At 42.2% G+C, this 27,358-nt stretch overlaps 1 protein-coding gene across 5 annotated transcripts in view; it reads right to left on the reverse strand.

Annotated features, from left to right (window-relative positions):
* The window catches only part of LOC134302352 (receptor-type tyrosine-protein phosphatase mu-like), a 207,439-nt gene that overhangs the window by 79,121 nt on the left and 100,960 nt on the right, over positions 1-27,358 (reverse strand). For all 5 annotated transcript variants that reach the window (XR_010007520.1, XM_062987428.1, XM_062987427.1 and 2 more), the window contains exon 7: positions 26,100-26,393. Coding sequence is in view for 4 of the 5 variants with exons in the window: in XM_062987428.1 (XP_062843498.1) it covers positions 26,100-26,393 (294 nt within the window). In the remaining variant the exon portion in view is untranslated. The remainder of the gene's footprint in view (positions 1-26,099; positions 26,394-27,358) is intronic.

Here is a 27,358-nt window from a genome sequence, read left to right on the forward strand (position 1 = left end):
ACTTGTGCCTTTCTCTCTCTCTCTCTCTCTCTCTCTCTCTCTCTCTCTCTCTCTAAATTTAAATGTAAAGAAACTTTATAGGCATGACAGGAGTCTGCTGCTGCCTAAGCAGTTCAGCTCATATAAACTGGATTATTATTAATATATTGTACATACCAATACAGTCATTTCTGTTCAGTAGAAAGCACACAATCGTCTCAGAATCAGATTTACTGGCCGTGTATGCTGCCACACACATAAGGAATTTGGTTTTTGCTGTTTTCTATCCAGTTTTATATGCAACCTTATTCAGAGCAATGTCTGCACAGTGACCTTTTATTTGTAATTAATTATTTCGTACTTTTAGTCCTTGCCTCCATTATTTGTCTTTAATTTTGCTTGTTTGTTGTCATGATTGAGTAGTTTATAGCATTTTTCATAGTTCATATGGGACTCAGTTTTCATACACAGAGAATCACGCACTGATCCCCATTATCCCTCGTCTCTGTACAGGGATAGCCATTGATCAGCCAGCAGAGGTCGTAACTGTATCAGTTATGAGGAATCCCCTCCGGCATCCACCCTACGAACAAGCCAATCATTGTTTGTGTAGGCGCCCATGAACTCATGAGTTTGAGATGTCAGCTCTGCTGTGCTAGTGTATTTTACCGCTGCGCCACATAAGAGACCTATATTGCTTTATTTGAGTTATGAAACTAAATTGGATCATCACTTTAATTATTCATTCAGCTGGTATATGGGCTTCATTAACACACACATGTAGAAATAGAGTGTTATAACAGTTTTATAGTATTTAATCATTGGTTTTATGATCTCTATAATCTCAGTCTGTTCTTTATTACAGTGAAGACCTTCAATTCTAATTTTGAGTCACATCTTAAAGGCTTCGGCAAATACTAATAAATAGTATAGAATTGCTACATTTAAAAATAATTGCTTATAAATGTATAAAGAATCTGTAATACTGTAGTTATAAGTGATTCAAATAATGCACTAATTTTAAAGTAAGTTGGGTTACCTGTCATTACAACTGAGATTACATGGTGTTAAGAGCACACAACCTCCTGGGCAATAAAAAATTACATACTATACATACTGTACATAATAAAATAACTATTATAAAACGGATAGTTCCGGTCCTAAAATCTGATTGGCTGAGCCGCGTTCGAAGCCGTTGTAAAATCCCCGATAAACGCACACCTATGACCACCTCACATCATTCCATATTAATACGCCACTGAATAGAAAAAGTTAATGTTATTTTCGCCCTCATGTTGCCTAGCAACAGTGTTAATTGAACTATTTTGCGTCGCAGAAGAATGCTTTATTGTAAGTTTATACACAATAAATACATTTATGAATGAAACATTGTTGTATTTATTATATTTTATGTTGACCGGCGTTTTATAAAAGCAATAAGCCACTCGAGACCGTGCATTACTGTTATGATTTTAGCACGGGGAAAGAAGTTTTAGGCACTCCGCTTCGCGTCGTGCCAAAAACGTCATCCCCGTGCTAAAATCACAGTAATGCACGGCCTCTCGTGGCTTATTGCTTTAATATGATCTGACTAGTCAATAACCCACAGTTGTGATGACACGTGTTCTGTCTGTTGCGGCATAAATATTGTTATGGGTGGTTATACATACAGACAAGAAAAAAAATGACACAGCAAGAGGAGGTCAAGCATCTCCCCAACATGGTACACAAATGAACATCTGGTTACTTACTGAGTGTTACATCTGAGAGGAGAAATCAGAGAACTAAGCATGGCTGTGTAATACAGGCTTCTGCAAGTTTACCCTGGCTGAGAGGCCTTTCATCATTTATTCACATAACGAATAAGCTTGCATGGTAAAATGACATTTGAAAAGGTCGCGGGTGAAGAATAAATAGCTGAGCGGGCGGATTCAGGGCCGCAGCTGCATTATTGAGCCATTCGCCGTGTGACCCAGAGGAGTTGGTCTCTGTGAACAGGCTGTGGTGCTGACAGCAGTCCTCACATCTCAGCACTGAAGGTGCACATCAGCTCCATCAATAAATTATAGTGGTCAATCTGAATTAACCAAACACGGACTTCAAACCGTCTCCTGTTCTTACGGCTTGCATGCGTGGGTCTGGACCCATGAAGGTCATAATTAGGGCCCTACTACAACCCCAAATCAGAAAAAAGTTGGGCCAGCATGGAAAATGCAAATAATAAAAAACAGTTTCTTACATTTACTTTGACTTTTATTGCAGACAGGATGAACCTGAGATATTTCATGTTTTATCTGCTTAACTTCATTTATTAATAATCATCAATCTCTGCATTTCTGGTCTGCATTACATTCCAAAAAAAGTTGGGACAGTAAAGCATTTACCACTTTGTAATGTTACCATTCCTTTTCACCACACTTAAAAGACGTTCTGGCACCGAGGAGACCAAGTGATTTAGTGTTTCAGCTTTTATTTTGTCCCATTCTTCCTGCAAACATGTCTTAAGATGTGCAACAGTACGGGGTCATCGTTGTCCCGTTTTCAAAATTCTCCACACATTCTCTATTGTGGACAGGTCAGGACTGCAGGCAGGCCAGTCCAGTACCCGTACCCTCTTCTTCCGCAGCCATGCCTTTGTAATGTGTGCAGCATGTGGTTTTGCATCGTCTTGTTAAAAAATGCTGGACGTCCCTGGAAAAGACGACGTCTTGAAGGCAGCATATGTTGCTCTAAGATCTCAACGTACTTTTCTGCATTAATGCTGCATCACAGAGTGTAAATGACCTTTACCAAGGACACTGACACAGCCCCATACCATGACACACCCTGGCTTTTGGACTTGTTGCTGATAACATCGTCTTTGGTCGACCTGGAATGCTGATTCATCTGACCACAACACACGTTTCCACTGTGTGATGGTCCATCCTAGATGCCTCCGAGCCCAGAGAAGTTGACGCCGCTTCTGGACATGGTTAACATAAGGCTTCTTTTTTGCACAGTAAAGTTTGAAGTGGCATTTGTGCATGTAACTCTGTATTGTAGTGCTTGACAAAGGTTTGCCAAAGTAATCCCTCACCCATGTGGTTATATCAGTTATTGTTGAGTGGTGGTTCTTGATGCAGTGTCGTCTGAGGAATCGAAGATCACAGGCGTTCAGCTTAAGCTTGCGCCCTTGGCCATTACGCACTGAAATTCCTCCCGGTTGTGCTTAATTCCCCCAAAATATATATTTGAATCAGACTGAGCATCTGTGGGATGTGCTGGACAAACAAGTCTGATTCATGGAGGCCCCAGTTCACAACTTGCAAGACTTAAAGGATCTGCGGCTAACATCACAGATAAATAAATAAATAAAGCAGCCAGATGTTTAGAGAAAGGTACAGGGCTTTGTGCATGAATGGGTGTAAGGTTGCGCAGTATGTGGTGAAAAATAACAGTTAATTCTTTTCTATTTACGTCAATAAGAAAGCATGTAGCTACATCTGACTTCTTTACACTTTAGTAACTTCAGGGTTTAAAAACACAGCATTGATTTTTTTTCTTTAAAAAAGATTTACAGAAGGGAAAAATCAGCAGCACAGGTAGAAGCTTTAAAATATTTTCCTTTTTCATCTTCGAATCAAGCAGACCTTTAAAAGCTGTTGATTTGTATTGATCGCAGAAGTACAAACAGCTACCTTGTCGCCTAAGAATTCACACGTCGCTTAAGAAAATGATCAGTACGTGCAATTGTGTCAGGTTACGTAAGCAGCCATTCACAAAATTATTCCTGCTTTATTATTTTCTAAAGTTCTTTCTTTATTGATATGCATTACACCTAAAGGAAAATGAGAGGAAGATGAAAAGAAACAATCACCCATAACAATAGCACCCAAAAATGGTCTCACTTATAGACAAACTGGTGCCGGTGTGTTCCAGTCTTCACACAAAAAAATTTTCTATCATCATTTTCAATTGTGTCCAATCAGGAAAAAAAATGAAAAAGCACACAGACAGAGAGAAACAAAAGAGCACCCTCATCTCCCCCAAAACCACCCACCCACCATCCATGTGCCAACAGGAGCATTTCATGAGCCATCCGGAAAATACAAGTTTTTAATCTGTCCATTTGCGGAACTATCAGTTGTCCGCACTGAGTTTGGGTAAACGGAAGAGGGGAGGGAGGTTAATGCAGGGTGGCCAGGCAGAGAAATCACATTACAGCAGTTCCACAGAGTCTCCACTGCACCAAAGAGTGTTTCTGAACCAGAGAGGGAGCAAGTATGATGAGTTTTATTATATACAGTAAGTGGCACCATGGTGCAGCTGGTAGAGCAACAGGGCAGTGATAGCTCAGTGGTTAAGGTACTGGACTAGTAATCAAAAGGTTGCCGGTTCAAACCCCACCACCGCCGAGTTACCACTGTTGGGCCCCTGAGCAAGGCCCTTAACCCTAATTGTAAGTCGCTTTGGATAAAAGCGTCTGCTAAATGCTTAAAATGTAAAATGTAAAAAATGCAACAGATTAAGAACCTGGGTTTGAACCCTGCCTCTGGGCAGACGGTTCCTGGGTACTTTGATTGAGGCAGGGTAGCCAAGTGGTTCGCTGGTTCAAGCCCCTCCACTGCCAGATTGGCACTGTTGGGCCCTTAAGCAAGGCCCTTAACCCTTAATTGCTTAGACAATATACGGTCACAGTACTGTAAGTCACTTTAAGTCTAAAAGTAAAAGTACATTGCCCATAAAAGATAATGAATGATGTTATGTGTGAGCGTGACATGATGGACTGGCGCCATGTCCAGAGGGTTTTCCTCTTGCACCCTGGACTTTCTGGTTGGCACTCGACAAAATGAAATCCAGAGCTGATGAAGCAGAGACAAGAGAGCCAGTATGATGAGTTTTATTATATAGAGTAAGTGGCAACATGGTGCAGCTGGTAGAGCAACACAGGTTCTGGGAACCTGGGTTTGAACCCTGCGTCTGGTCAGATGTTTCACATGTTCATTGTGGGTTTCTGGGTACTTTGATTTCCTTCCTGTCTATGTTGACACAGCTGTAGCCTAGTGGTTAAGGTATTGGGCTAGTAATTGAAAGGTCGCTGGTTCACGCCCCACCACTGCCAGGTCGCCACTGTTTGGCCCTTAAGCAAGGCCCAGCTTATTAGGAAGCAACTGCATGGCGCCCCTACAGCCAAGAGAGTTAAGGCTTTTGCTCGAGAGCCCTACAGTAGCTGCATAGCAGAGCCAGGATTTAACCCACAACCTTTCGATTGATAGCACAAAGCTCTCGATCTCAGTGAGTTTTAGATCGATGAATCACTTTTTACAGTAAAAACGTGCTACAGGGGTTCGTTCACACCTGGCAACATGCAGAACTGATTGCTCATACACAAGCAAAGTTATTTTAAGACAGACACCGTGCATGTGTCGCCCCAGTTACCATGCGCCCCCCCCTTCCCATTTGAAACTGGATTCGACTAAGGTGTGAAGATTTGATTGAGATTGCTGGGAAGCTTACGTGCCCAGTGAGAAATAGATTTTGGTTTCATCATGGAAAACTAAAACCATCGAGAAACAGAAACAAAATGTATTGGTTTTCACTTTGTATGACAAATCTGACGGTAATAATGAATGTGAAATGGTTTATTAAGGAAAAACCTGGAGGAAGCAGCAGTTTGAATCTGTTGTGGATGTGTGAGTGAAATCAGAGTGGAATCCAAGTTCTGTTTGGGCAGAATAAAAAAACTTTAAATATAAATATCCATCAATTTAGTTCTTTTATTTATTATAACTTTTATATCACACATTTAAGCTACTAAAATATAACAGGAATGAAAAATTAAAGCCTTTAAATTAATACCTTAGCTATAAGTTCTAGTCTATCTTGTTGGGCATCTCATTTCATTAATATGGATTTATCTTACTACTGTGGAGTGTTTTTTCCAGCTGTGTTGCAGAAACAATTAGTGTGATTAGTCACAGCTTTAGTAATTGAATGCTAACGTAAGCCACAATATGAGTGCAGATTGCGGATGCATGTAGGGCCCTTTGGGTTGCGCCTCATAGACTTTGTACATCTAGCTAACATGCTACATGTACATTAAAATCCAAGGTGCTGTCCAATGGGTGTCAAAAGTTTGCCAGGTTGCCACTGTTGGGCCCTTAAGCAAGGCCCTTAACCCTCAATTTCTTAGACAAGGTGTCGCCCGTGGGTGTAAAAGTAAGAGAACATCCAGAATCTTAGATGTCACAAACAGTCATGTTGTATTAATGAACAGATCTTCCCTACTCTTCACTAATATTTTACTCTGTGACCATTTCCCCCTCTGTGGATTGATAATAGTCTTAACTTTCCTCTTCTTACTTTTTACAACCTGAATAATATTTCTGCATTAAAAATGAAACAGCACTAATAAAATCCTGTACCTCAATTCCCAGCCTTAAAGTGAGCTACAAAACTTTTACTCCAGACATTTAAAGTTACCCTAAACTTATACAGCACACCTTTTTGCAGGAATTCCTTTTAATGTGCAGACTGGTAAGACTGTAAAATTGGTCACTGCAGTGGTTTTCAAATCAAATGAAAGTCTCATCTGAACATCTCAGGCTCAATTAAACACTGACAGATAAGTGTTATTGCATCATAAAGTCTAAGAGCCCATTATTTCTGATATGCATGTTCGGGCTCTTCTCCTGGGATCGCTATCTTGCTCCGGTGGAGAAGCTTGGGTGTACCTGTGAACCTGAGCGCGATACGGTCTGTATACCTTAACGCTAAGGTTCGAGAGGAGGTTCCAGACAAAGAACGATTACAATTCCACCTATAAGAACTGAGAGATGAAGAGATTGAACAATTCTACAAGGAGACTGAACATGTACTTACAGACTTCCAGGCAAAACTTAATTGAGATGATTGATGAGTTGAAGAAGATGCAGAAGAATGTGAAGTCCTTGAGAAACATGGTCACGATAGGGAAACGATATGGGTCAGACACCCATATTTGGATTTCTGTGCTGAACATAAAACATAGTTATGTTGACTGACCTGATCACCTGGACAAATTCACTCTCGGCATAAGAAAGACTGGTTACACTAAATCACTTCTATATGTGAAAGTGTAAATGTGTGAGTGTGTGTTGCCGGAAATTGACGGATTCTTTAGTGAAAAGAAAAAGTGAATAAGAGAGAGAGAGAGAGAGAGAGAGAGAGAGAGAGGAAGTCTCTTAAAAGTTCTACACTGCAAATTTTGCTGGATCAGGGAAAGTTTAAATGCTCCATGACCAACTAAGACTGCTGATCAGAAGCGTGAAAGCTCCATCCAGAGTGAAAAAACCCTCTCCCGCCCACAGTGACCTCTCCACTACTGAGTGACCACAGCAGCAATAAGTTCTGCATGATTATTTCAACTTATGAAGTTACAACCGTGTGTGAACGAGGACATTTTCAGGAGTATTAACTCCATCCATTTACAGAGCATCAGAAACTTTAATTAAATCTGAGCAGCGTTTTATGGCCTCGGATTTACTGCCGTGGTCTCTTATTAAACGGTATGAACCGATTATCAACTTAATCACACACACACACAAATACACTCTCAGATTTATCAATAGTGCATATCAAGGTTGTACACAGGTCTTGGTCTTGAGTCTGGGTCATTATATCCTGATCTCTGTCTCCTCCCATTCTCATTGACTTCTGGATCAGTTGGTTACTATGCTATAAAACATTTAAATCTCCATTAAATTGATGCTATAGAAAACTGTATGGTTCTTTTTTATTTATTCATTGATTAAAAACTCATCAGCAGAAGTTTTTTTATTTTTTATGGAAACAAAAATTATTCTTCCAAACCATCAATCTAAACCTTTCTATCTAACCAGCACCTTGATTTTAAAGACTAAAGTTTTACCAAGGTTGTATTCTTTGTTAAGGCATCAAAAATTATAAAAATGTTCTTTTAATCATTATTTTTTAAATAATTAAAGTATTTATTTATTTTTAATTAAGGTAATGAGGCATTTGTTTCCACTGTTGTCATTAAAAACAGAACTTGGTTCATTGTGTCGCTGACTAAGCAAACTTCAATCAAGGTATTAGGTGCTAATTTTGAAGCAGATGCTTTTTTTCTCATGTGACCTTCTCTAAGCTCGAGGTAATAAAAAGTTTGCTGGATTAAATTTTTTCTGGTTTTAGGATCTAACCAGGGGTGGCACGGTGGGCAGCACTGTCGCCTCACAGCAAGAAGGTCTTGGGTTCCATTCTCAGGTAGATCCGCCTGGGTCCTTTCTGTGTGGAGTTTGGTCTGCATGGGTTTCCTCTGGGAGCTCCGGTTTCCTCCTACAGTCCAAAGACGTGCAAGTGAGGTGAATTGGAGATACAAAATTGTCTCTGACTGTGTTTGATATTGAACTTGAACCGATTAATCCTTTGTAACCAGTAACTACCTGTCCTGTCATGAATGTAACCAAAGTGGTTAAAATATGAAATAATAAATAAGGATCTAACCATTATGCTGTTCCTCCAGCATAAGGTGACAGCTTTTCTTCATGACCTTGTCAACAGAACAAAGGTTCATGTCATTTTAATGAGTGACGTCAGACTGATCTTATTTTCAATCCCAAATAAGTGCGGTTGGTGATGGTCCTGGTCTCGATTAATGCGATCCTGGCTACAACACAGCACCCCACCATGTCATCTTGGAGTCTGAAGGATTGAAGGTGACTCGGGGTGACAGTTTGCGTTTGCATTTGTTCGTACAGTTCCTCTCATCCTCCTGTTCAAAGCAGGTCAAGATTGCTTTTGAAAGGAGGAGACATTCTGACCTGCACTGCCGACACTTTCCTGTTTCTCCAGGGATTTCGGGTCTCTCAAAACGCCTGATTCTCTCACAAAGTCAAACTCCTCCACAGCCGTGTTACCACACTGAGCTTTGATAAAGTCCGCCAATAAGCACTTGAACGCTTTTATTGTCCTTCACTTAAATATATAAAGAAAATAAGATTGTACAAATCACTGGGGAAGGAGTGCAAACGGAAATGATTGGAGAAGATCTATCTCTGAATGTGGTAACACAATTACACACAAATGCCACTTTGATGGGCGATAGCTGGCAGATACAGTAAATGCTTATTTGCAAAGCAGACATCACAAGGAAGCAAATATTTGAGGAAGCGAGTAATTGGCATTAATGAGAGGGTCGCTTCGGAGGATTCGTTGTGGGATCAAACCGGGATAGTTTTTCATTTATAATTACACAGACACGCTGGTAATCAAACCACCGAACGTACGGACGCACACCGTCTGGTCTGCATTGGTATTCCTTGTGCTAACCCTAGCCTGAAGATGTAATTGAATCATTCAAATCTGACATTTAGATAGAACTATTAGTGAGGATTTTATCATTCCAGTATGACATTTAAATAATGATTTTTAAATTATCTCCACATTATCAGCTCCTGTTAATTGTAATGGGTCACCCGCCTAATCTTTATCATGCAAATAGATAATGATTATTCAAACAGAAGGGGGTGGGGGGTGGCAAAACAGGGACAGAAGAAAAGGAATGGTGGTAAAGCAAGGTGCATATCTGGAGCTTAAAAGAGAAGGTGAGAAAAGAAGAGACAAGACTTGAGAAGCAAACAAGACAAAAGTGGTATGGGCAGTGTTGGGGAATCGAGACGAGACCAGGTGATATTAGAAAATTAGATGAGGGGCGCTCGGGTGCATGAGCATATAAGTGACGCACATCGATCAGCCATAACATTAAAACCACCTTCTACACTCACTGTCCATTTAATCAGCTCCACTTACCATATAGAAGCACTTTGTAGTTCTACAAGTACTGACTGTAGTCCATCTGTTTCCCTGCATGCTTTGTTAGCCCCCGTTCATGCTGTTCTTCAATGGTCAGGACCCCCACAGGACCCCCACAGAGCAAGTATTATTTGGGTGGTGGATGATTCTCAGCACTGCAGTGACACTGACATGGTGGTAGTGTGTTAGTGTGTGTTGTGCTGGTATGAGTGGATCAGACACAGCAGCGCTGCTGGAGTTTTTAAATACCGTGTCCACTCACTGTCCACTCTATTAGACACTCCTACCTAGTTGGTCCACCTTGTAGATGTAAAGTCAGAGACAGTCGATCATCTATTGCTGCTGTTTGAGTCGGTCATCTTCTAGACCTTCATCAGTGGTCACAGGATGCTGCCCACGGGGCGCTGTTGGCTGGATATTTTTGGTTGGTAGACTATTCTCAGTTTAGCAGGGACAGTGAGGTGTTTAAAAACTCCAGCAGCGCTGCTGTGTCTGATCCACTCATACCAGCACAACACACACTAACACACCACCACCATGTCAGTGTCACTGCTCCATCACAGTCCTGATACCTACTCTGTGGTGGTCCTGACCATTGAAGAACAGCATGAAAGGGGGCTAAGAAAGCATGTAGAGAAAGAGATGGACTACAGTCAGTAATTGTAGAACTACAAAGTGCTCCTATATGGTAAGTGGAGCTGATAAAATGGACAGTGTGTGTAGAAACAAGGAGGTGGTTTTAATGTTATGGCTGATCGGTGTAGATCTGGTGGTCCGTCTCATTCCTGATTGCTAGAAGAAACTCCCGTACCCGACTCTAAGCAGCCTGTGCTCCGTTCTCATCCTCTGTCTATTACCTGGATCTGCAGAAGTCCTCACTCGCCCCCTCTGACGTGACACCTTCCTTCATTGTTCAGTCTGTTCGCTCCGGCCCCTCACACAATCAATGCCTGCTTCACCATAATGGATGTGTTCACTTTACAGCCATCTGTTAGCTCCCTCACACTCTGTATCTCCCACAGTTCGTTCCCGTGGAGAAAGATCTTGTCACTGATATGAGCTCTAACAGATGATCTTGTGTCTGGCGGTTTTGTACATGTGGGTCCTGACCTATCTTTACAGTGGAGGAGAGTCATGGCGATTACCTAGCAGAGGACCGGAGTCTGTGTGTGGATAATGGAGAGCACTCGGGCGCAGGACTGCTAAGGAGGGAATTAAGAGGCTCTGAAGCCATTGTGACATTTAGCGCCATCGATAAGTGACTGAACTGGGCTAGTGTGTACAGACTGAGGCCTGAAGCGAGTGATCCTCGAGAGATTGGGACTAGAAATGTGGGAAACGCAAACCTTAAAATAGTTTTACTCTGCATATGAGCAACCGAGAGTCTTGATGCATTTGAGTATTAGCGATTTCAGGCTCACCCATTGCTAATAGTTAAGGTCCTACCCAATTTACAGTCGTAGAAATCGCCACATGCAGTTTCCTGTGTAATATGCAATTTGCTGTGAAATTCTGTGAAACTTTAAGGTTTGTGTTTAGCGATTTAACATTTTTATCTGCATAGCATGTATGTGTCTCACGTTTACTGGTTAATCTGCACTATGAGGTGGTCCTAGCAAGCCTACGGCAATTCAGTTAGCAATCGGTCCAAGATGTCGAAGTGTAAAGCAGCTAAAAACACGACTCGGGTAACTACTTCCTAACCAATTCTGAGTACGCTGGAAGGGGGTATGGGGGACCGTGGGTTGTCAAAACATGGATGAGTATTTATTCCATCATTCAATTTATGAGTGTAATTTAATGACTGCCGTGAAATGTGGCACAGTCTGTGATTTTTAATAAACAGGGTCCATGAAATAATGCACATTTTCCTTGAATTTATTAGGTGCCTTAAATTAAACATATATTGATGAGCCAAAATATTAGGACCATCCACCAAAATGTGCATGTCATGATCAGGGATGTATTACATGTTGAGCTGATGGTAGTTACTCATAGTTCACGTGTTAAATACAGCAGAGACCAGAGTAACTTGGCCAAGGGGACAAATCATTATGGCCAAGATGACTACGTAGAAGGATCTCCAAAACCTTAAGAGGCAGATAACAGCCAGCTGTGGTAAATTCCCACAGGCAGTGGGATGGATGAGCAACAAAAATCCAACAGGTTGTTGGGCAACCAAGACTCATTGATGCCAGAGGACATGGTCATTGGCTCCTGTGGCTCATTTAGATCTATTAAATACTGTCAATGAGTTGAATGTGTCACTCAGTGGCAACTTGGCAGTAGTGGGGCTTGAACTGGCAACCTTCTGATTACTAGTCCAGCATCTTAACCACTGAGCTACCATGGTCCATAGAGCAGACCAGTCAAAGAACCCATGTTAAACGCACCTAAAATGAGCCCACAGGCGTCAGCACTGGACAGCAGAGCAATGCAAGAGCGTTGATTGGTCCAAATAATCCGGTTTTCTACAATGATAATCCACCTAACAACATACAGAGGTTATGGAATCTGCTGGTTATGTACTTGATAATGCAGAAGTCTTTCACACGTTTTGTGTCCGTGGGTCTGTTTGTAAAATGCGGACAGACCCCATGTCTCAGTGGTCTCATGTGTGGTTCTAATGCTTTGGCCCACTGGTGTACAATTTTGTGTTGGTCATACAGTCAGTGCATGACTTAATTGTGATTGGTATTAAGTGAAAAATGGTGTAAATGTCATTTCTGAATGAACCATTAGTTTAAAAGCACTTGAGAAAACATGACTAATCGACCATCCTATTTTTTAATGTCGGCTAAACAGCGTACAGAATACGTGAGTTGTGACTGCTTTCCAGGTTCTTTCCTTCTACTCATAAAAGGCTTAGCAATTAGCTAATGAGCTTGGTTAGATGTGTTTAAAGCAGGCGTAATGCTAAACCGTGCAGTGCCGAGCGCACAGTTCAACGACTGGGTCGTAAAAAAAGAAAAAGCTAAATCAATTGCAGAATTTGTGATCTTCTACTGCTTGACTTCTTCCTCGTCGGTCCGGTTTTATGCTAATGTGGGAATTAGCGAGCGCGTTCGGTCCGTTTCTCCTGTGTGGAGTGGTGCTTGTGAAAGGATACAAGTTACTGGCTTACTCTTCTGTCATTTAGGGGTAGACAGAGAGAGGCAAACAAAGAGAGAGCGAGTGATTGGGATGCAGCGTGAGAACGGGGACGAGAGGCTGAGATTTTCTTTAAGTGCCAGCTGGAGGACTAGCGCTGATACTTATCTCTCCATTCTCGGTCATTATTTACACAGTAGATTTGAATTGTAGCCGATCTCTCTGTGTGTGTGTGTGTGTGTGTGTAAGAGAGAGAGAGAGAGAGAGAGAGAGAGAGAAAGTATGTAAGAGAGAAATATTTATAGAGAAAGGACAGTAATATTCTCAAAAAATAAGTAGAATTAATTAAAGGGAAAGTCATTTTGAAAAAAACATGTGATGCTAAAGCCATTAAATGCACTATTTTCCCTATTTTTTTCCCATTTCATAGACCAAAGATGTCATTGTGTCGGCTTAGTTGTCAGCATAAACAAAAAGGTGTGCACTTTAATAGTAAGAAGGCAATCATATTTCCCCTTCTGCTTGAAACAGGCACAGTGACATTCCACTTTTTTTTTATTATTTAAGTTCTGTGGGCACGGTGGCTCGGTGGGTAGCACTGTTGCCTCACAGCAAGAGGGTCCTGGGTTCGATCCCCAGGCGGGGCGGTCCGGGTCCTTTCTATGTAGAGTTTGCATGTTCTCCCCGTGTCTGCGTGGGTTTCCTCCGGGAGCTCCGGTTTCCTTCCACAGTCCAAAAACATGTTGTCAGGTTAATTGGAGACACTGAATTGCCCTGTAGGTGAATGTGTGTGTGTGTGTGTGTGTGTCTGCCCTGCGATGGACTGGTGCCCCGTCCAGGGTGTTACTGTGTGCCTTGCGCCCATTGAAAAGCTGGGATAGGCTCCAGCACCTCCCTGCGAACCTGATTGGATAAGCGGTTAAGACAGTGAGTGAGTGAGTGAGTGAGTTCTGTGGGACGCTTGGTTGGCACAGCAGTCTATAATGCGAAACCACTAGCACCACTGAGATCCAGGTTCGAATTTCAGTGGTGCTATCAACCGGCTGGGCATCTACATGGACTTGATTGGCCGTGTCTCTGAACATGCATATTCAATATTTTTGGCAACAGTTTGGGGAAGGCCCTTTCTGGTTCACACATGACAATGCCCTTATGCACAAAGCAAGATCTATGGAGACATGGTTTGACCAGTTCGGTGTAGAGAAACTCCAGGAGTCAAAAGCCCTGACCGTTACCCTATTAAACAACTGTGGGGTGTGATTGGAATGACGATTGTGAGCCAGGCCTTGTGTGAGACTGATTTGACTGAATGAGCACAAACAGATGCACTTCAGTGCTAAGCCACTCCAGAAGAGTAAAGACTGTTATAGTTGTAAAGAGAGGTACAGGAAATTCCATATTAAAGCAGATGCTTTTGGAATGGTGTGTCCTTTGTTTATTGATTGTTATTTTACAGTAGTACTCGGTAGTCGAGTGCCATCTTGTCCTATGAAATTTTCCATCTGAATAATGGCATTATAATGGTATTCATCTCTCCATTATAAATATAAAATGTTTCCTTTAGCGTGCTGCGATACTCCTAATAGCATTTGATAGCTAACGCTAAAACCCTGGATGCGAGATATGCGACAGGCATTCGGTCATTACGCATGCAGGCTAACGCGCGCCCGCGCACCCACTGAGCGCCGGCATCCGAGCACAGATAACAGGGCCGATTTATTGAGCTGATGTGCAGGCAGCTCACCTCTCTCCCGCTCTATATCTATCTATCTATCTATCTATCTATCTATCTGTGTGATTAATGGAGCAGCCCTCGGCCGCTGGTGGCGAGAGGGCAGGCCATATAGCAAACACAATGTGTTGATCTCAGAGCTGCCAGCCACCCTGATTAACAGCCCTAACCAGGCAAGTGATGAGCTCGATAGAATGAGAGAGAGAGAGAGAGAGAGAGAGAGAGAGAGAGATGAACTCTATACGCTGTCCTACTGCATCTTGCTCCAACATACACCATATAAATTCGACTCAAATCAAATGAATTCAGCCACACCCATTGCTAACAGGTGTTCCAATCCAACACTCTGTGCAAGGACATTTCCTGTCCCAGCATGACGGTGCAGAAAAAAGAAGGTCTGTAAAGACACGGCTTAAAGTGTGTGACCTCAACCACATTAAACTCCATTGGGAACAATTAGACGGTTAAATACTAGGCAGGACATCCAGTCCAATCAGAGCTCTTTTTACTAAATGGTCACAAGTTTCCACAGATCCACCCCAAAATATTGTGGAAAACCTTTAAAAAGTGGAAGCTATGAATGGGGTTCCAACGCCTGTATTTGTCACATATACAGATACACATGTACAGTGCAGTACAGTGAAATTCTTTTTCCATATATCCCAGCTTGTTTGGAAGTTGGGGTCAGAACGCAGGGTCAGCTATAGAACGGCGCCCCTGGAGCAGACAGGGTTAAGGGCCTTGCTCAAGAGCCTGGATTTAAACCGCCAATCTTCCAAATGATAGTCCGAAGCCCTATCCACTAGTCTACCACTGTCCCAAATTGGCAGTTGTAGTTTAGCGGTTAAGGTACTGAACTAGTAATCAGAATGTCGCTGGTTCAAGCCCCACCAATGCCAGGTTGCTGCTGTTGGGCCCTTGAGCAAGGCCCTTAACCCTCAATTGTAAGTCGCTTTGGATAAATGCGTCTGCTAAATGCCGAAAATGTAAATGGAACTGAATGTCTGACAAGCCAGCAGTCAGAGGCTCATTTAGTTTGGCTCATCTCACAATTGGCAGGTTTAGGTAAAATCTTTCATTGGAGCAGCTTGTTGATTTGTGAGCTATAAAGGGTGACACTGAGGTGCGATGAAGTGCAATCGCCTACCTTCCAATTCTATCTACTGCATCATATCAAACAGTTTGTCTCATTGTCTCATTTATAAAGGTAAGCGGCAACCTGGGTCAGAGTTCGATCAGGTGCAAAATAGCACGGTGAGCATCGCTGAGGCAGGCCAAGCAGCATTGCCACACTCCAGAAAAAACAATGGCACAGTCAGCGCATCCATTAGTCTCTTTAATATTTGATTTGAAAGATGACATGGCTGTATGCTTGATTTTATGGACTAGTTTTAAAACGGTTTAGAAATAACAGCACATATGGATTAGATGTTCAGGTCTACACATTGTTTTCAGGAATGTGATGCATTAGTAGGGATGTAACGATTCACCACAAGACAGTAAATAACCGATTCAAAAATTCCACCATTTAAATCGATTTGACATGTAAATGAATCAATATTCACTTTAAACAGCAGAGGGCGCTGGCACTATACACCTCGCCTGGTTGATGTCACTGGCGCTATACGCCTGGTTGCCAAATTCGGGGTTTTTCAGCCAAACTGGGCTTAATTCAAAATTATTTTGCACAGTTTGTACCTACCTCAGAAATTAAAGGACATTCATTATTTAGAAAAATAAAAGATAAGCACAAATACAGTATTTTATTTTATTTTTTAAGAGAAATATTAAAAGGAAACTTTGTCATAAATTAGAAAAAAATCGTATCGTGAACCCAGTATCGTGAATCGCATCGTGGGTAGAGTGTATCGTTACATCCCTATGCATTAGTATGCCTTGAACACTTGTTCAAATGAGCCAAACATAAGAGCAAATCCCCATACAAGCTCAAAGCAAAACACCCCCTCAACACAGAGCCACAACTCACCGTATAACTTCCCTTATTCTTAGCTGGCACAGGTAACATTCCAGTTTGAATCGATTGTTCATTCCACTTTTGCTGAACTGATTGAGGTCACAAGGGTGCCTGAGACCCAACTAGCTTGGTCCTCTATTGAAATATGTCCCCCCTGCTAACCTCTAACCGGCTGAAGCAGCATAATGTGTTAGTCCGGGAGATTAAATAGGGTCTGGTGTTCTATCAAGCATCTGATGAGATAAAGAAGACCGAGCCTTCTCTCAGATGAGTTAGGAGCTGCAGGGAGCGCATCTGATTTGCCTCCCTTAAATGTGTTTCTATTGAGCAGCTAAGAAGTGAATCTCATTAAATTAAATGAGCTTTTTAGATTACTTTTCCCCGGGATAAAGATGCTCAAAGTTTGCAACATACAACATCTATTAGGCTGAGAGCTGGAATGGTGAGAGAGACTCGAGTCCGATGGGAGGCTGCACCCTCAGCGAGTGCTGTCCGCCATCTCTCTACTAGATGTTTATTTATATAGTTTACTTGCTGTTTACTAGTGCTGTCCTGCTACTTAATTTTAGCTACAAAGAGAATATTAAAATATTAAGAAATCTGATACCACAACAAATTATAGTCTAAAAATATTTGAACTGAAAAAAGGCCCATTTTGATAGAAAATGATATAAAATAAAACTGGGAATAAATGGCTATTTTTTTCTATTTATTTATGCATTTTCTCCTGATTAAGTTTAGCCTGATTGCGTTCGAAAGGGAATATTCGCCTGCTCCATGCCCTCTCCAACACTTGCGCAGTCTCTCTTCCCCTGTTTTTTCGCCTGTGTCTCGGTGAATTCGTACATGAGACTCCTCCACTTTCACCTGGGCGCCCTACAATGGCTATTTTTAATAGCAAATTAATTAATAGCAAAAAAACATCAGTAAGCCGAGGTGATTACATAATTTCACCTACTGAACAGTAAAAATAAATCCCCAAAATACCAATACTGTAACATAATGACTATGTACTAATTTCTGGGTTAAAATGTCCTAAAATAGCATCAGATTTCACAATGCTTAAACAGAGTCTACAACACAGTAGTACATCTACAACCTTTATGACCTTTAATAACCTCAAGTCGAAGCAAAGCATGGACTTTAAGTATAAGGTTTAAAACCCAGTTGGTTTGAGCTGTAAAAGACGTTCAAGACGTTCAGCGCACCGTGAGGAAACCCAGCATGGCGACGATGACAGCACATAGATTATGAGTGACTGATTAAGAGATAGATAATGTTTCAGACAGCCTGCTAAGCGTCAAAGCTCTGCCTTTTCACGACAACAAATTCCCAAAAAATGTCAAAAATGATCTGAGAGCAAATTCATCATCATTAGCGAGATGCTCGTCGGCTCGCAGTCGGTCCACGTTACAAATGAAGAAAAATTCAGGCTGGATGAAAGAAGTGAAACATGGAAAATAGCTGGTGCTTATACACTTGTGTGGCTTATTAAAAAAGTGAAGTGGTTTTTTTTTTTAGCAGTAGTACATCTGCTCACAGCTGGGCGACTGTTCAGTCAAATTCATTTGTATAAAGCACATTCCTGGACCAAAAAAACCTGACGAGCAAGCTCAAGCACAAAAGACAAGAAACTGATCCAAGACTACAGTAGAAAAAAAACAAGAAAAGACGACACAGTGGGTCTGTCTGAAAACCTCGTGAGCTGCCTTGCTGCCTACCTGGGCAGCTGTCTCAGTAGAGAGGATTCTAATAAGACACTGAACTCATAAGGCAGATTATTTAGACGCACTACTTACGGCGATTATGTCACTACAGTTTTTGCCTACTAAGCTAACACAGTTAGCCTCAGGCCATTCAAACCAATGGGCTGAGGTGGCACAACCCGCTAGCATGCCGTTCGTCTCATTGGATATTATATAATATCAGCATTTGCAAATAAATGACACTTGTACACCTTTATACAAATTAAAAATAAATAAGAATTTATTTACATTTGAAAATAACTCAGTTGGTTGCTCCGCATATTTGTGAGAAAAGTTGTGCCGCACTGAATGCTGGGATTGCCTTCACCGCTAAGGAAGCATCGGACGCTCCCTCGTTATTCAGTCAGATTGTCGCTCAGAATTAAGGCGCCTCAGTTGGAGCATTTTAAGGGATCTAAAAATTCAGACAGTCCTATAGTGTATCTATGTAGAAAGGCCCAAAGAGTGAAAGAGACGAAACAAAATGAGAAAAAAAAGACTAAATAAATAAAATAAGTAAAAAGTTGGTACTTTAACAGCTGTTGTTTGACTGTCCTTGAGAAACAGAACAGGCTGTTCCAGCTTACAAAGATAAAAACAGTCACAGTTGCTTTTTTCTGCCCTTTTCACTTTTCAGTCCAATAACCTTGCCCGTCGGTACCAAACTCAATAACCCCCCGCTTTCGTTCTCTGACAAGGAAACGCAGGATTGGTCGCTAATTCACAGTGACTAAAAGTGAGAAGCCTTCACTCGGTGTCCTCTGGAATAATGATTAAACCCTAGAGGTCACATGGCTGAAATCAGCACAATGCCAGCCAGCGTGGCAGCATGTAGCCGCCGGGGCAGTCAGGCCCGAGGCTATTCATGCTTCAAGGTAACAATACTATTATCACTGAGGAGAAAATGACCAAACACACACACACACACTTAAGGAAGGACGTACAGACATGATGGAGATGGAACAAAAGGACAGACAGAATTAAATAATAATAATAATAATAATAATAATAATAAAGAGGGAGACACTTCCATTATTCATATAAAATGAGAGTCATAACCATGTTAGCTTATCAGGTTAAATTCTCCCATTGCTATAATATCTGTGGCTAGGAGTCAATGAGAGCAAACATGACAGGTTTGAGTAGGATGGATGGCATTCCTGTCTCCCTTTAGAATGACGCTAACCAATTTTGGGGCTCTATGAGAGCATGATGGGGGAAGACGCCAGTACAGCCGTGTTTAACACCTCCAGCTGAAAAGTTCAGAAGGATTTCAGACTGACATCATATATGTCTTCTGTACGGTCAAGCACAAATGCCTCCAAGGAGCTTTTTTATCTGTCTGTCTCAAGCAATTGCATGTTAAAAGCTTTGCTCAGGGGCCCAATAGTGGCATCATGGCAATGGTGAGGATTGAACCAGCAACCTTTCAATTACTAGACAAGTACCTTAAACACTGTGCTACCACTGGTTAGACTGTGAACAGGAAAGCTTTTGGCTATAAGAGTGCAAGATACTGGTATTCAGCCTGTAACTGACTCTTCATTCTGTTATTTCTGTTAAATTGAGATGATCATTAGTACTGCTGTGTGTGATCAATCGAGTCAATCATGCAGAACAAGACTGTAAATAAGGTCCATCATCACCGAGCTCATCAATATATTCAAATTGGTCTGCCATTACTTTTGACCTCTGAGTCTGGTCAAGGGCTTTTTAGATTGCAACACTAGCGCTCAGTTCTATATCGCCTTGTTAGGAGCGTTCTGTACATTTTTAATAGCTGAGCAACTGCACCCAAGCCTAAAATTACCATGTGCAATGCGAAGTAGTGCTCCAACCACAAATATATATGTGTCCTGTGATCAGAAATGGTCCACTAATAAAAGAAAACAGCTCTTGTCCCTGACTGTACACCCACACAGGCGATGTGTTCCTAATAAAGACGCCAGTACGTTTAAACACTATTTAAAAATCCAAACAACACTGCTGCCTCCAAACATCTTAACTAGAGATGCATGAGTACCGATACTGGTATCGGGTATTTTCCCGATACCGCGCTCATTAACTTGTACTCGTACTCGCAAACGAGGCTCCGATACTGAACATCCGATACCGTGTACCTAGTGCACGTTGCTGTGTTATGCGTAGTTCACACTACACGATTTTTGCCCTGATTTTCGCTCGACGACTGGTCGGCGCTAGATTTGCCGGCTCGGGAGCGACTCGGCGTTCGCTCGGCGATCAAAACTCGGCTCTCGATCGCTAAGCGTGAACTATCCAACAACTCGATCCAACCGGCTCGCCGAGCGCTCGGAGACCGGATCGAGTTTTCTAGCATGTCAGATATCTGATCCAATAGGTATTGGTATCGGTATCGGCAAGTACAAAAATACATGTACTTGTACTCGGTTGGGAAAAAATGGTATTGATGCATCCTAATCTTAACATGTCAGTAGGGTTCTTATGAAAATTCCTTTTAATTGATAAATAGGGTACAGGGTTAGAAAAGTGTACACATTAACACATAGATAAGATACAGTCATTAATTGTATACCCACAAAGTTCATCTGTATGGTGGATGTGGGTTAAAAAATAATCACTGAATGTTCATATGAGACAGGTGTACCTAATATAGTGCTCAGTGAGTGTACATACTATGAAGCTAAAAGCAGACCTTCACTATAAGCTTGTTGTCCCGTTGCAAAAGTTTAGTTCGGCGTTGACAGCCTTTAGATTTATGCCCATTTAATCGAAAGGGAACTGATGTTGGATGAGAAGGCCTGGCTCACAATCTACACTCCAATTCATCCCAATGGTGAGGTTGAATGGGCAAAAAGCAGAGTTAAGGCTCTTTGCAGACCACTTGAGCTCCTCCATGCCAAACCTGGGGGTACAGTCATGCTGGAAAGGGCCTTATTGTGATTCTAATTATTTTTCTAGACCTGTTATCATCAGGAATGGCTGAAACACCATAATTAAGAGGGGTGTCCACATACTTTTGGCCTTATGATGTAAACATATAGTGGACAGTTACATGTGCAACTTGTGCAGATAGTGTGCTGATGAGCAGTTCATTAGCAGCGCTTGGAAAGCTTTATAAAACGTAGCAGTTTACACAAACACTAGTGGAGCTTTTAACTTGCTGCTACAGGATGGATGGAATCATCTTCATTCACTGTGAAGATTCTCAACTGGCTGCAAGTCTGGCAGTAACACGGCTCGACTATAAAGCTCGGGTTTAATGTCAGTGTTAGCATTAGCAAGACTTTATTGTGAAAATCCAATGAAGACTTAAACTAATGACTCTTTCTCTAAGTAAGCTGTGGTAATGATGTCTGCTAGCATGTTTTAGACTTCACTGTAATGTACTCTCAACACCATAAGCAAGATTAGCTTGTGTGTGTGTGTTAATCAACAGTGCTTATAGTGTTGTGTTTGTGTTTATACGAAGATTATGGTTTAATTATGTGAGCTTGTGTGGTGTAATTGTAAAAGCCAAGCGGATGAGAAAGGCAGTGTCTGAGCGCCTGGTGTTACATGAACCCAGCTGCTGAGGGGGACACATATCAATCAGTGCACCCTTAGATCAGATCCCAAGCCTGGATAAATAGGATGAATCAGGAAGGGCATCAGGTGTAAAAACTGTGTCAAATCTAATATGTGGACGAATGATTCACTGTGGCAACCCCTAATGGGAGCAGTTGAAATGACTCATTATCATCATAGTTTAATTGCTGGACTGAACACACACAAAAGAACCCATAATACAGAGCCTCCTATTGCTGAGTGACACTTACTCTACCTGCTACACCTCCATAACACAAATTCTATTATTATTTAAGACGTGTTCAGACTTGATCTTAAACACATTCATACAAATATAAGTGGACAGCCAGACATCACATCTGTACATGCTTGTTGAACATCTCATTTCAAAGGTAATAAATTAGCAGTCAGTCCCAACTTTGCTGCTATAACAGCACCCAATCCTTAACCAGATCTCTGGAAGTCTGGATTTGTGCATGGTGATCTTAGGCTTGTGTGAAGCTACCTAGCTATGGAAACCCAATCAAGAGGCAATAAGTACAACCTCTGGATATGTAGATACAGTATGTTCTCCCTTTCTGTAAGCTTGTGTCTGGTTTAGTGTGGTAGTTGCTCCTAGAGTATCATCAATAACAACACTGGGTCAGCCCCAGCAGAGCATTTATTGGCCAAGTGGGTGTGCTGGGTGTTTCTAAGCTCTTTATTGAATCCCATTCTACAAGCTGAAAAAAAAAAGATATACTTTATTTGTCATATACAGTGTATCACAAAAGTGAGTACACCCCTCACATTTCTGCAGATATTTAAGTATATCTTTTCATGGGACAACACTGACAAAATGACACTTTGACACAATGAAAAGTAGTCTGTGTGCAGCTTATATAACAGTGTAAATTTATTCTTCCCTCAAAATAACTCAATATACAGCCATTAATGTCTAAACCACCGGCAACAAAAGTGAGTACACCCCTAAGAGACTACACCCCTAAATGTCCAAATTGAGCACTGCTTGTCATTTTCCCTCCAAAATTTCATGTGATTTGTTAGTGTTACTAGGTCTCAGGTGTGCATAGGGAGCAGGTGTGTTCAATTTAGTAGTACAGCTCTCACACTCTCTCATACTGGTCACTAAAAGTTCCAACATGGCACCTCATGGCAAAGAACTCTCTGAGGATCTTAAAAGACGAATTGTTGCGCTACATGAAGATGGCCAAGGCTACAAGAAGATTGCCAACACCCTGAAACTGAGCTGCAGCACAGTGGCCAAGATCATCCAGCGTTTTAAAAGAGCAGGGTCCACTCAGAACAGACCTCGCGTTGGTCGTCCAAAGAAGCTGAGTGCACGTGCTCAGCGTCACATCCAACTGCTGTCTTTGAAAGATAGGCGCAGGAGTGCTGTCAGCATTGCTGCAGAGATTGAAAAGGTGGGGGGTCAGCCTGTCAGTGCTCAGACCATACGCCGCACACTACATCAAATTGGTCTGCATGGCTGTCACCCCAGAAGGAAGCCTCTTCTGAAGTCTCTACACAAGAAAGCCCGCAAACAGTTTGCTGAAGACATGTCAACAAAGGACATGGATTACTGGAACCATGTCCTATGGTCTGATGAGACCAAGATCAATTTGTTTGGTTCAGACGGTCTCAAGCATGTGTGGCGGCAATCAGGTGAGGAGTACAAAGATAAGTGTGTCATGCCTACAGTCAAGCATGGTGGTGGGAATGCCATGGTCTGGGGCTGCATGAGTGCAGCAGGTGTTGGGGAGTTACATTTCATTGAGGGACACATGAACTCCAATATGTACTGTGAAATACTGAAGCAGAGCATGATCCCCTCCCTCCGGAAACTGGGTCGCAGGGCAGTGTTCCAGCATGATAATGACCCCAAACACGCCTCTAAGACGACCACTGCTTTATTGAAGAGGCTGAGGGTAAAGGTGATGGACTGGCCAAGCATGTCTCCAGACCTAAACCCAATAGAACATCTTTGGGGCATCCTCAAGCGGAAGGTGGAGGAGCGCAAAGTCTCGAATATCCGCCAGCTCCGTGATGTCGTCATGGAGGAGTGGAAAAGCATTCCAGTGGCAACCTGTGAAGCTCTGGTAAACTCCATGCCCAGGAGAGTTAAGGCAGTTCTGGGAAATAATGGTGGCCACACAAAATATTGACACTTCAGGAACTTTCACTAAGGGGTGTACTCACTTTTGTTGCCGGTGGTTTAGACATTAATGGCTGTATATTGAGTTATTTTGAGGGAAGAATAAATTTACACTGTTATATAAGCTGCACACAGACTACTTTTCATTGTGTCAAAGTGTCATTTTGTCAGTGTTGTCCCATGAAAAGATATACTTCAATATCTGCAGAAATGTGAGGGGTGTACTCACTTTTGTGATACACTGTATATATATATATATATATATATATATATATATATATATATATATATATAGTTGTACAGTACAATGAAATTCTTTCTTCGCATATCCCAGCTTGTTTGGAAGGCTACCACTGTCCCCAACTATGTCTGGTTGTATGCCTCATGATAGAAAAGAATGGTAAAATAGTTGAATCCACTGATTAGAAGGGGTGGTAATGCCAGCAGGAAGTCAGTTATGAAAGCTATAAAAGACACACCACAAACATCTGAGCAAAATATGGAAAAAGACAAAGACAGACACAAAACCCCACTGACCCCATCTGCAAAACACAATCAGACAGATCTTCAGGATAAAGCACCTTTTGTGCAAGTCACAAGGCCATAAAGACCACAAAAGATGAGCTTGAATACAAAGTAATACAATTTACTTTCAAGAGCACAGACCCCCTGTTCTCCTCTGATTTGTATTTCTTTGTAATCATCCCTCTATTACGCTCTGTGAACAATTCAACAAAAGAGGCCAAGAAAGAGAAAGAAAAGAAATACAGGGCCGTACCCGGAGAAACAGGACGAGCCCTAATATAGCCACGATACATTACAACCAGATAACACAGTCATTAACCCTTTAAAGAGCGCACTGTCTCTACGTTTCACTTAAGCAGACCAAAACAGTCATTAAGGAGAGGTAAACTGTGCCCGTAATGGGATAATAGCCCCCATGCTGGGAGCTGATAAATAGGAACGAGTTAATGAACGGTGTGCTAGAGGTTCGTGTCTGCGGAGGTAATGAAGAGCTCTGGTGTGCTCAGTGAACCCGGTGTGATGTATGGAGAAGGGCTGAAAGTGCCTCTGGTTTCGGTTTAGGAAGGGCCTGAAGTCATAGAGAGAGGAGTACAAGATCAAGAGCCCTTTCTAAGATAGTCCTCGTGGGGCTTAAGCATCCATCACACTCAGGCAGTGAGGGACACACACACACACACACACACACACACACCAAGAGCCTTGGTTTAACTGTCCTCCACACACAAACACCAAAATACATAAATACATTAAATGAATTACACACATATCATACTGTACATCACATTCATGTAGATGAAGTATGTATATTAAAATTCTCCAGCTGTACATGCACATGACAGCACATAAACACACACACATGCCCACACCAGCCCACACAGATAGCTGAAGGGCCCTGAAGTGAAGGCCAAGTGAGGAGCGCAATCCATTCCCATCAGATTCTCAAATGAGAAACAGAGAGACCTTCAACAGGAGGCCAGACCACCGATTACCACCCTAGTCTAGTTCCCCCTCCACGCACCTACCTCATAACCGTCTTCAGTAATACCCAGAGACAAAAAACAAGTACGGATGAGGCCAAACTGCAACCGTACTTTAAAGTAAGTAAATGAGAAAATACTCATAAATAAATATATAAAGGGGGGGATGTTACCTAAATGGGGGGAAACTGGGGGATGTTACCTAAATGCTTCAGGTGTAATAAATAAATTATAAAAAGGAAATGAGGCTTTCTTGACCAACATCAGTGCCCAGTCATACAAATGCTCTTCTTATTGAATGGGAACAAATTCCCACAGACATACATCAAAGTCTTGTGAGACGCCTTCTCAGAAGACAGTCGTTAGCCGAAAAGGTCACATAAAGGTCACTCTATTTTAATATAATTAGTTTTTTGAAATTTGATATCCAACAAGCTCTTGGTCAGGTGTCCAAATACTTTTGGCCAAATAGTGTACCAATCTGTGGTAGCCATAACTATAGCCATAAATATACTGATTCGCTTCTAGTAGCCCAGTCACTCGACATTCATCACATCCTCATCCAGAACATCCAGCTACTCACCAGCGCACTTAGTGCGAGCCCTGAGTGGTGGCCCGTGTGCCCCTGTGCCCCCCTCCAGTGGGCGTGTCAGCAGCACGCTAATCTCGTACTCGGTGTCTGGTGCCAGGTGGCCGATCTTGTGTGATGCTTTATCCACAGGCTGCAGGTCGTACATGGTTCCCGAGACGGTGCGGTACTCCACTTCACGCCCGATGATGGGCCCATCTCCGTTGATGGAGTTGGCATTGAGTTGGATCCACAGATAGGTGGCACCCACTGCGGTCAGCTGGGGAGGAGCAATGGGCACTGGGGGTTCTGGGGCACAAAAAGATAGGACAGTGTGTTAATATATGCTTAGTACATACTGGACTAGTAATCAACAGGTCGCTGGTTTAAGCCCCACCACTGCCAGGTTGCCATTGCTGGGCCCTTGAGCAAGGCCCTTAACCCTCAATTGTTTAGGCAAAATACTGGCACAGTACTGTAAGTCGCTTTGGATAAAAGCATCTGCCAAGTGGTCTTAGTGGTTATAGATCCAACGCAGTAGAGACCACTGCCAGGATCTCTTTTACAGCTAATGGGAATTAAAAGCAGCCAGTTTATTTATTGTCGCGTCTTTGCGAAGGTGAGAAGAAACTCAGGTACCTGAAGTTAACAGTATAACAACAGGCAAGAATCAAACTTAAATCTCTGAAGCAGTTCACCAGTCAGACTTTCTGCTGTATGTATCATCACACTGCTACAGAAGCTTTAACAAAACATTAAATATCAGATGTGTGAGTACAGTCAGGAGAGAGATCAGCCCAGCAGATCCGTCCGGTTCCTGAGTGTGTTTATGCGCATGGCTACAGCTGGGGCATTATCATTGATGAACACATCACAGCTTTATGTGTTTGGCAGCCTCGCTGCTAGCTGTGCAGTGGTGTCCTGTAGGATGGCATCGTTTGAAGGGAATATACGCCCTCTGGGCCAGTCCCGGAGTGATGGATGCCCACCACAAGACCGTTACACCGTGGTCAATATGATAATAAACTGTAATTCATATTTATTACTGATGCCTTCTAACTGCAGAGATCAATCAGGATGGAAATACTGGCAGAAAGTAATGAATAAATAAATGGGTTATAGCCGTGTGTGTCCGCAGCGTGCTTCATTGCTCTATAAAACCACAAAAACCTACAAATCAGGATTAAACTCTACAGCCCTGGCCGAGCTCAAACACAATATGTAATAGCATATGCACAAACAGATGAGCCAAAACATTAAGACCACCCACCTAA

The sequence above is a fragment of the Trichomycterus rosablanca genome, chromosome 25 (genome assembly GCF_030014385.1).
Source record: "Trichomycterus rosablanca isolate fTriRos1 chromosome 25, fTriRos1.hap1, whole genome shotgun sequence".
NCBI lineage: Eukaryota > Metazoa > Chordata > Actinopteri > Siluriformes > Trichomycteridae > Trichomycterus > Trichomycterus rosablanca.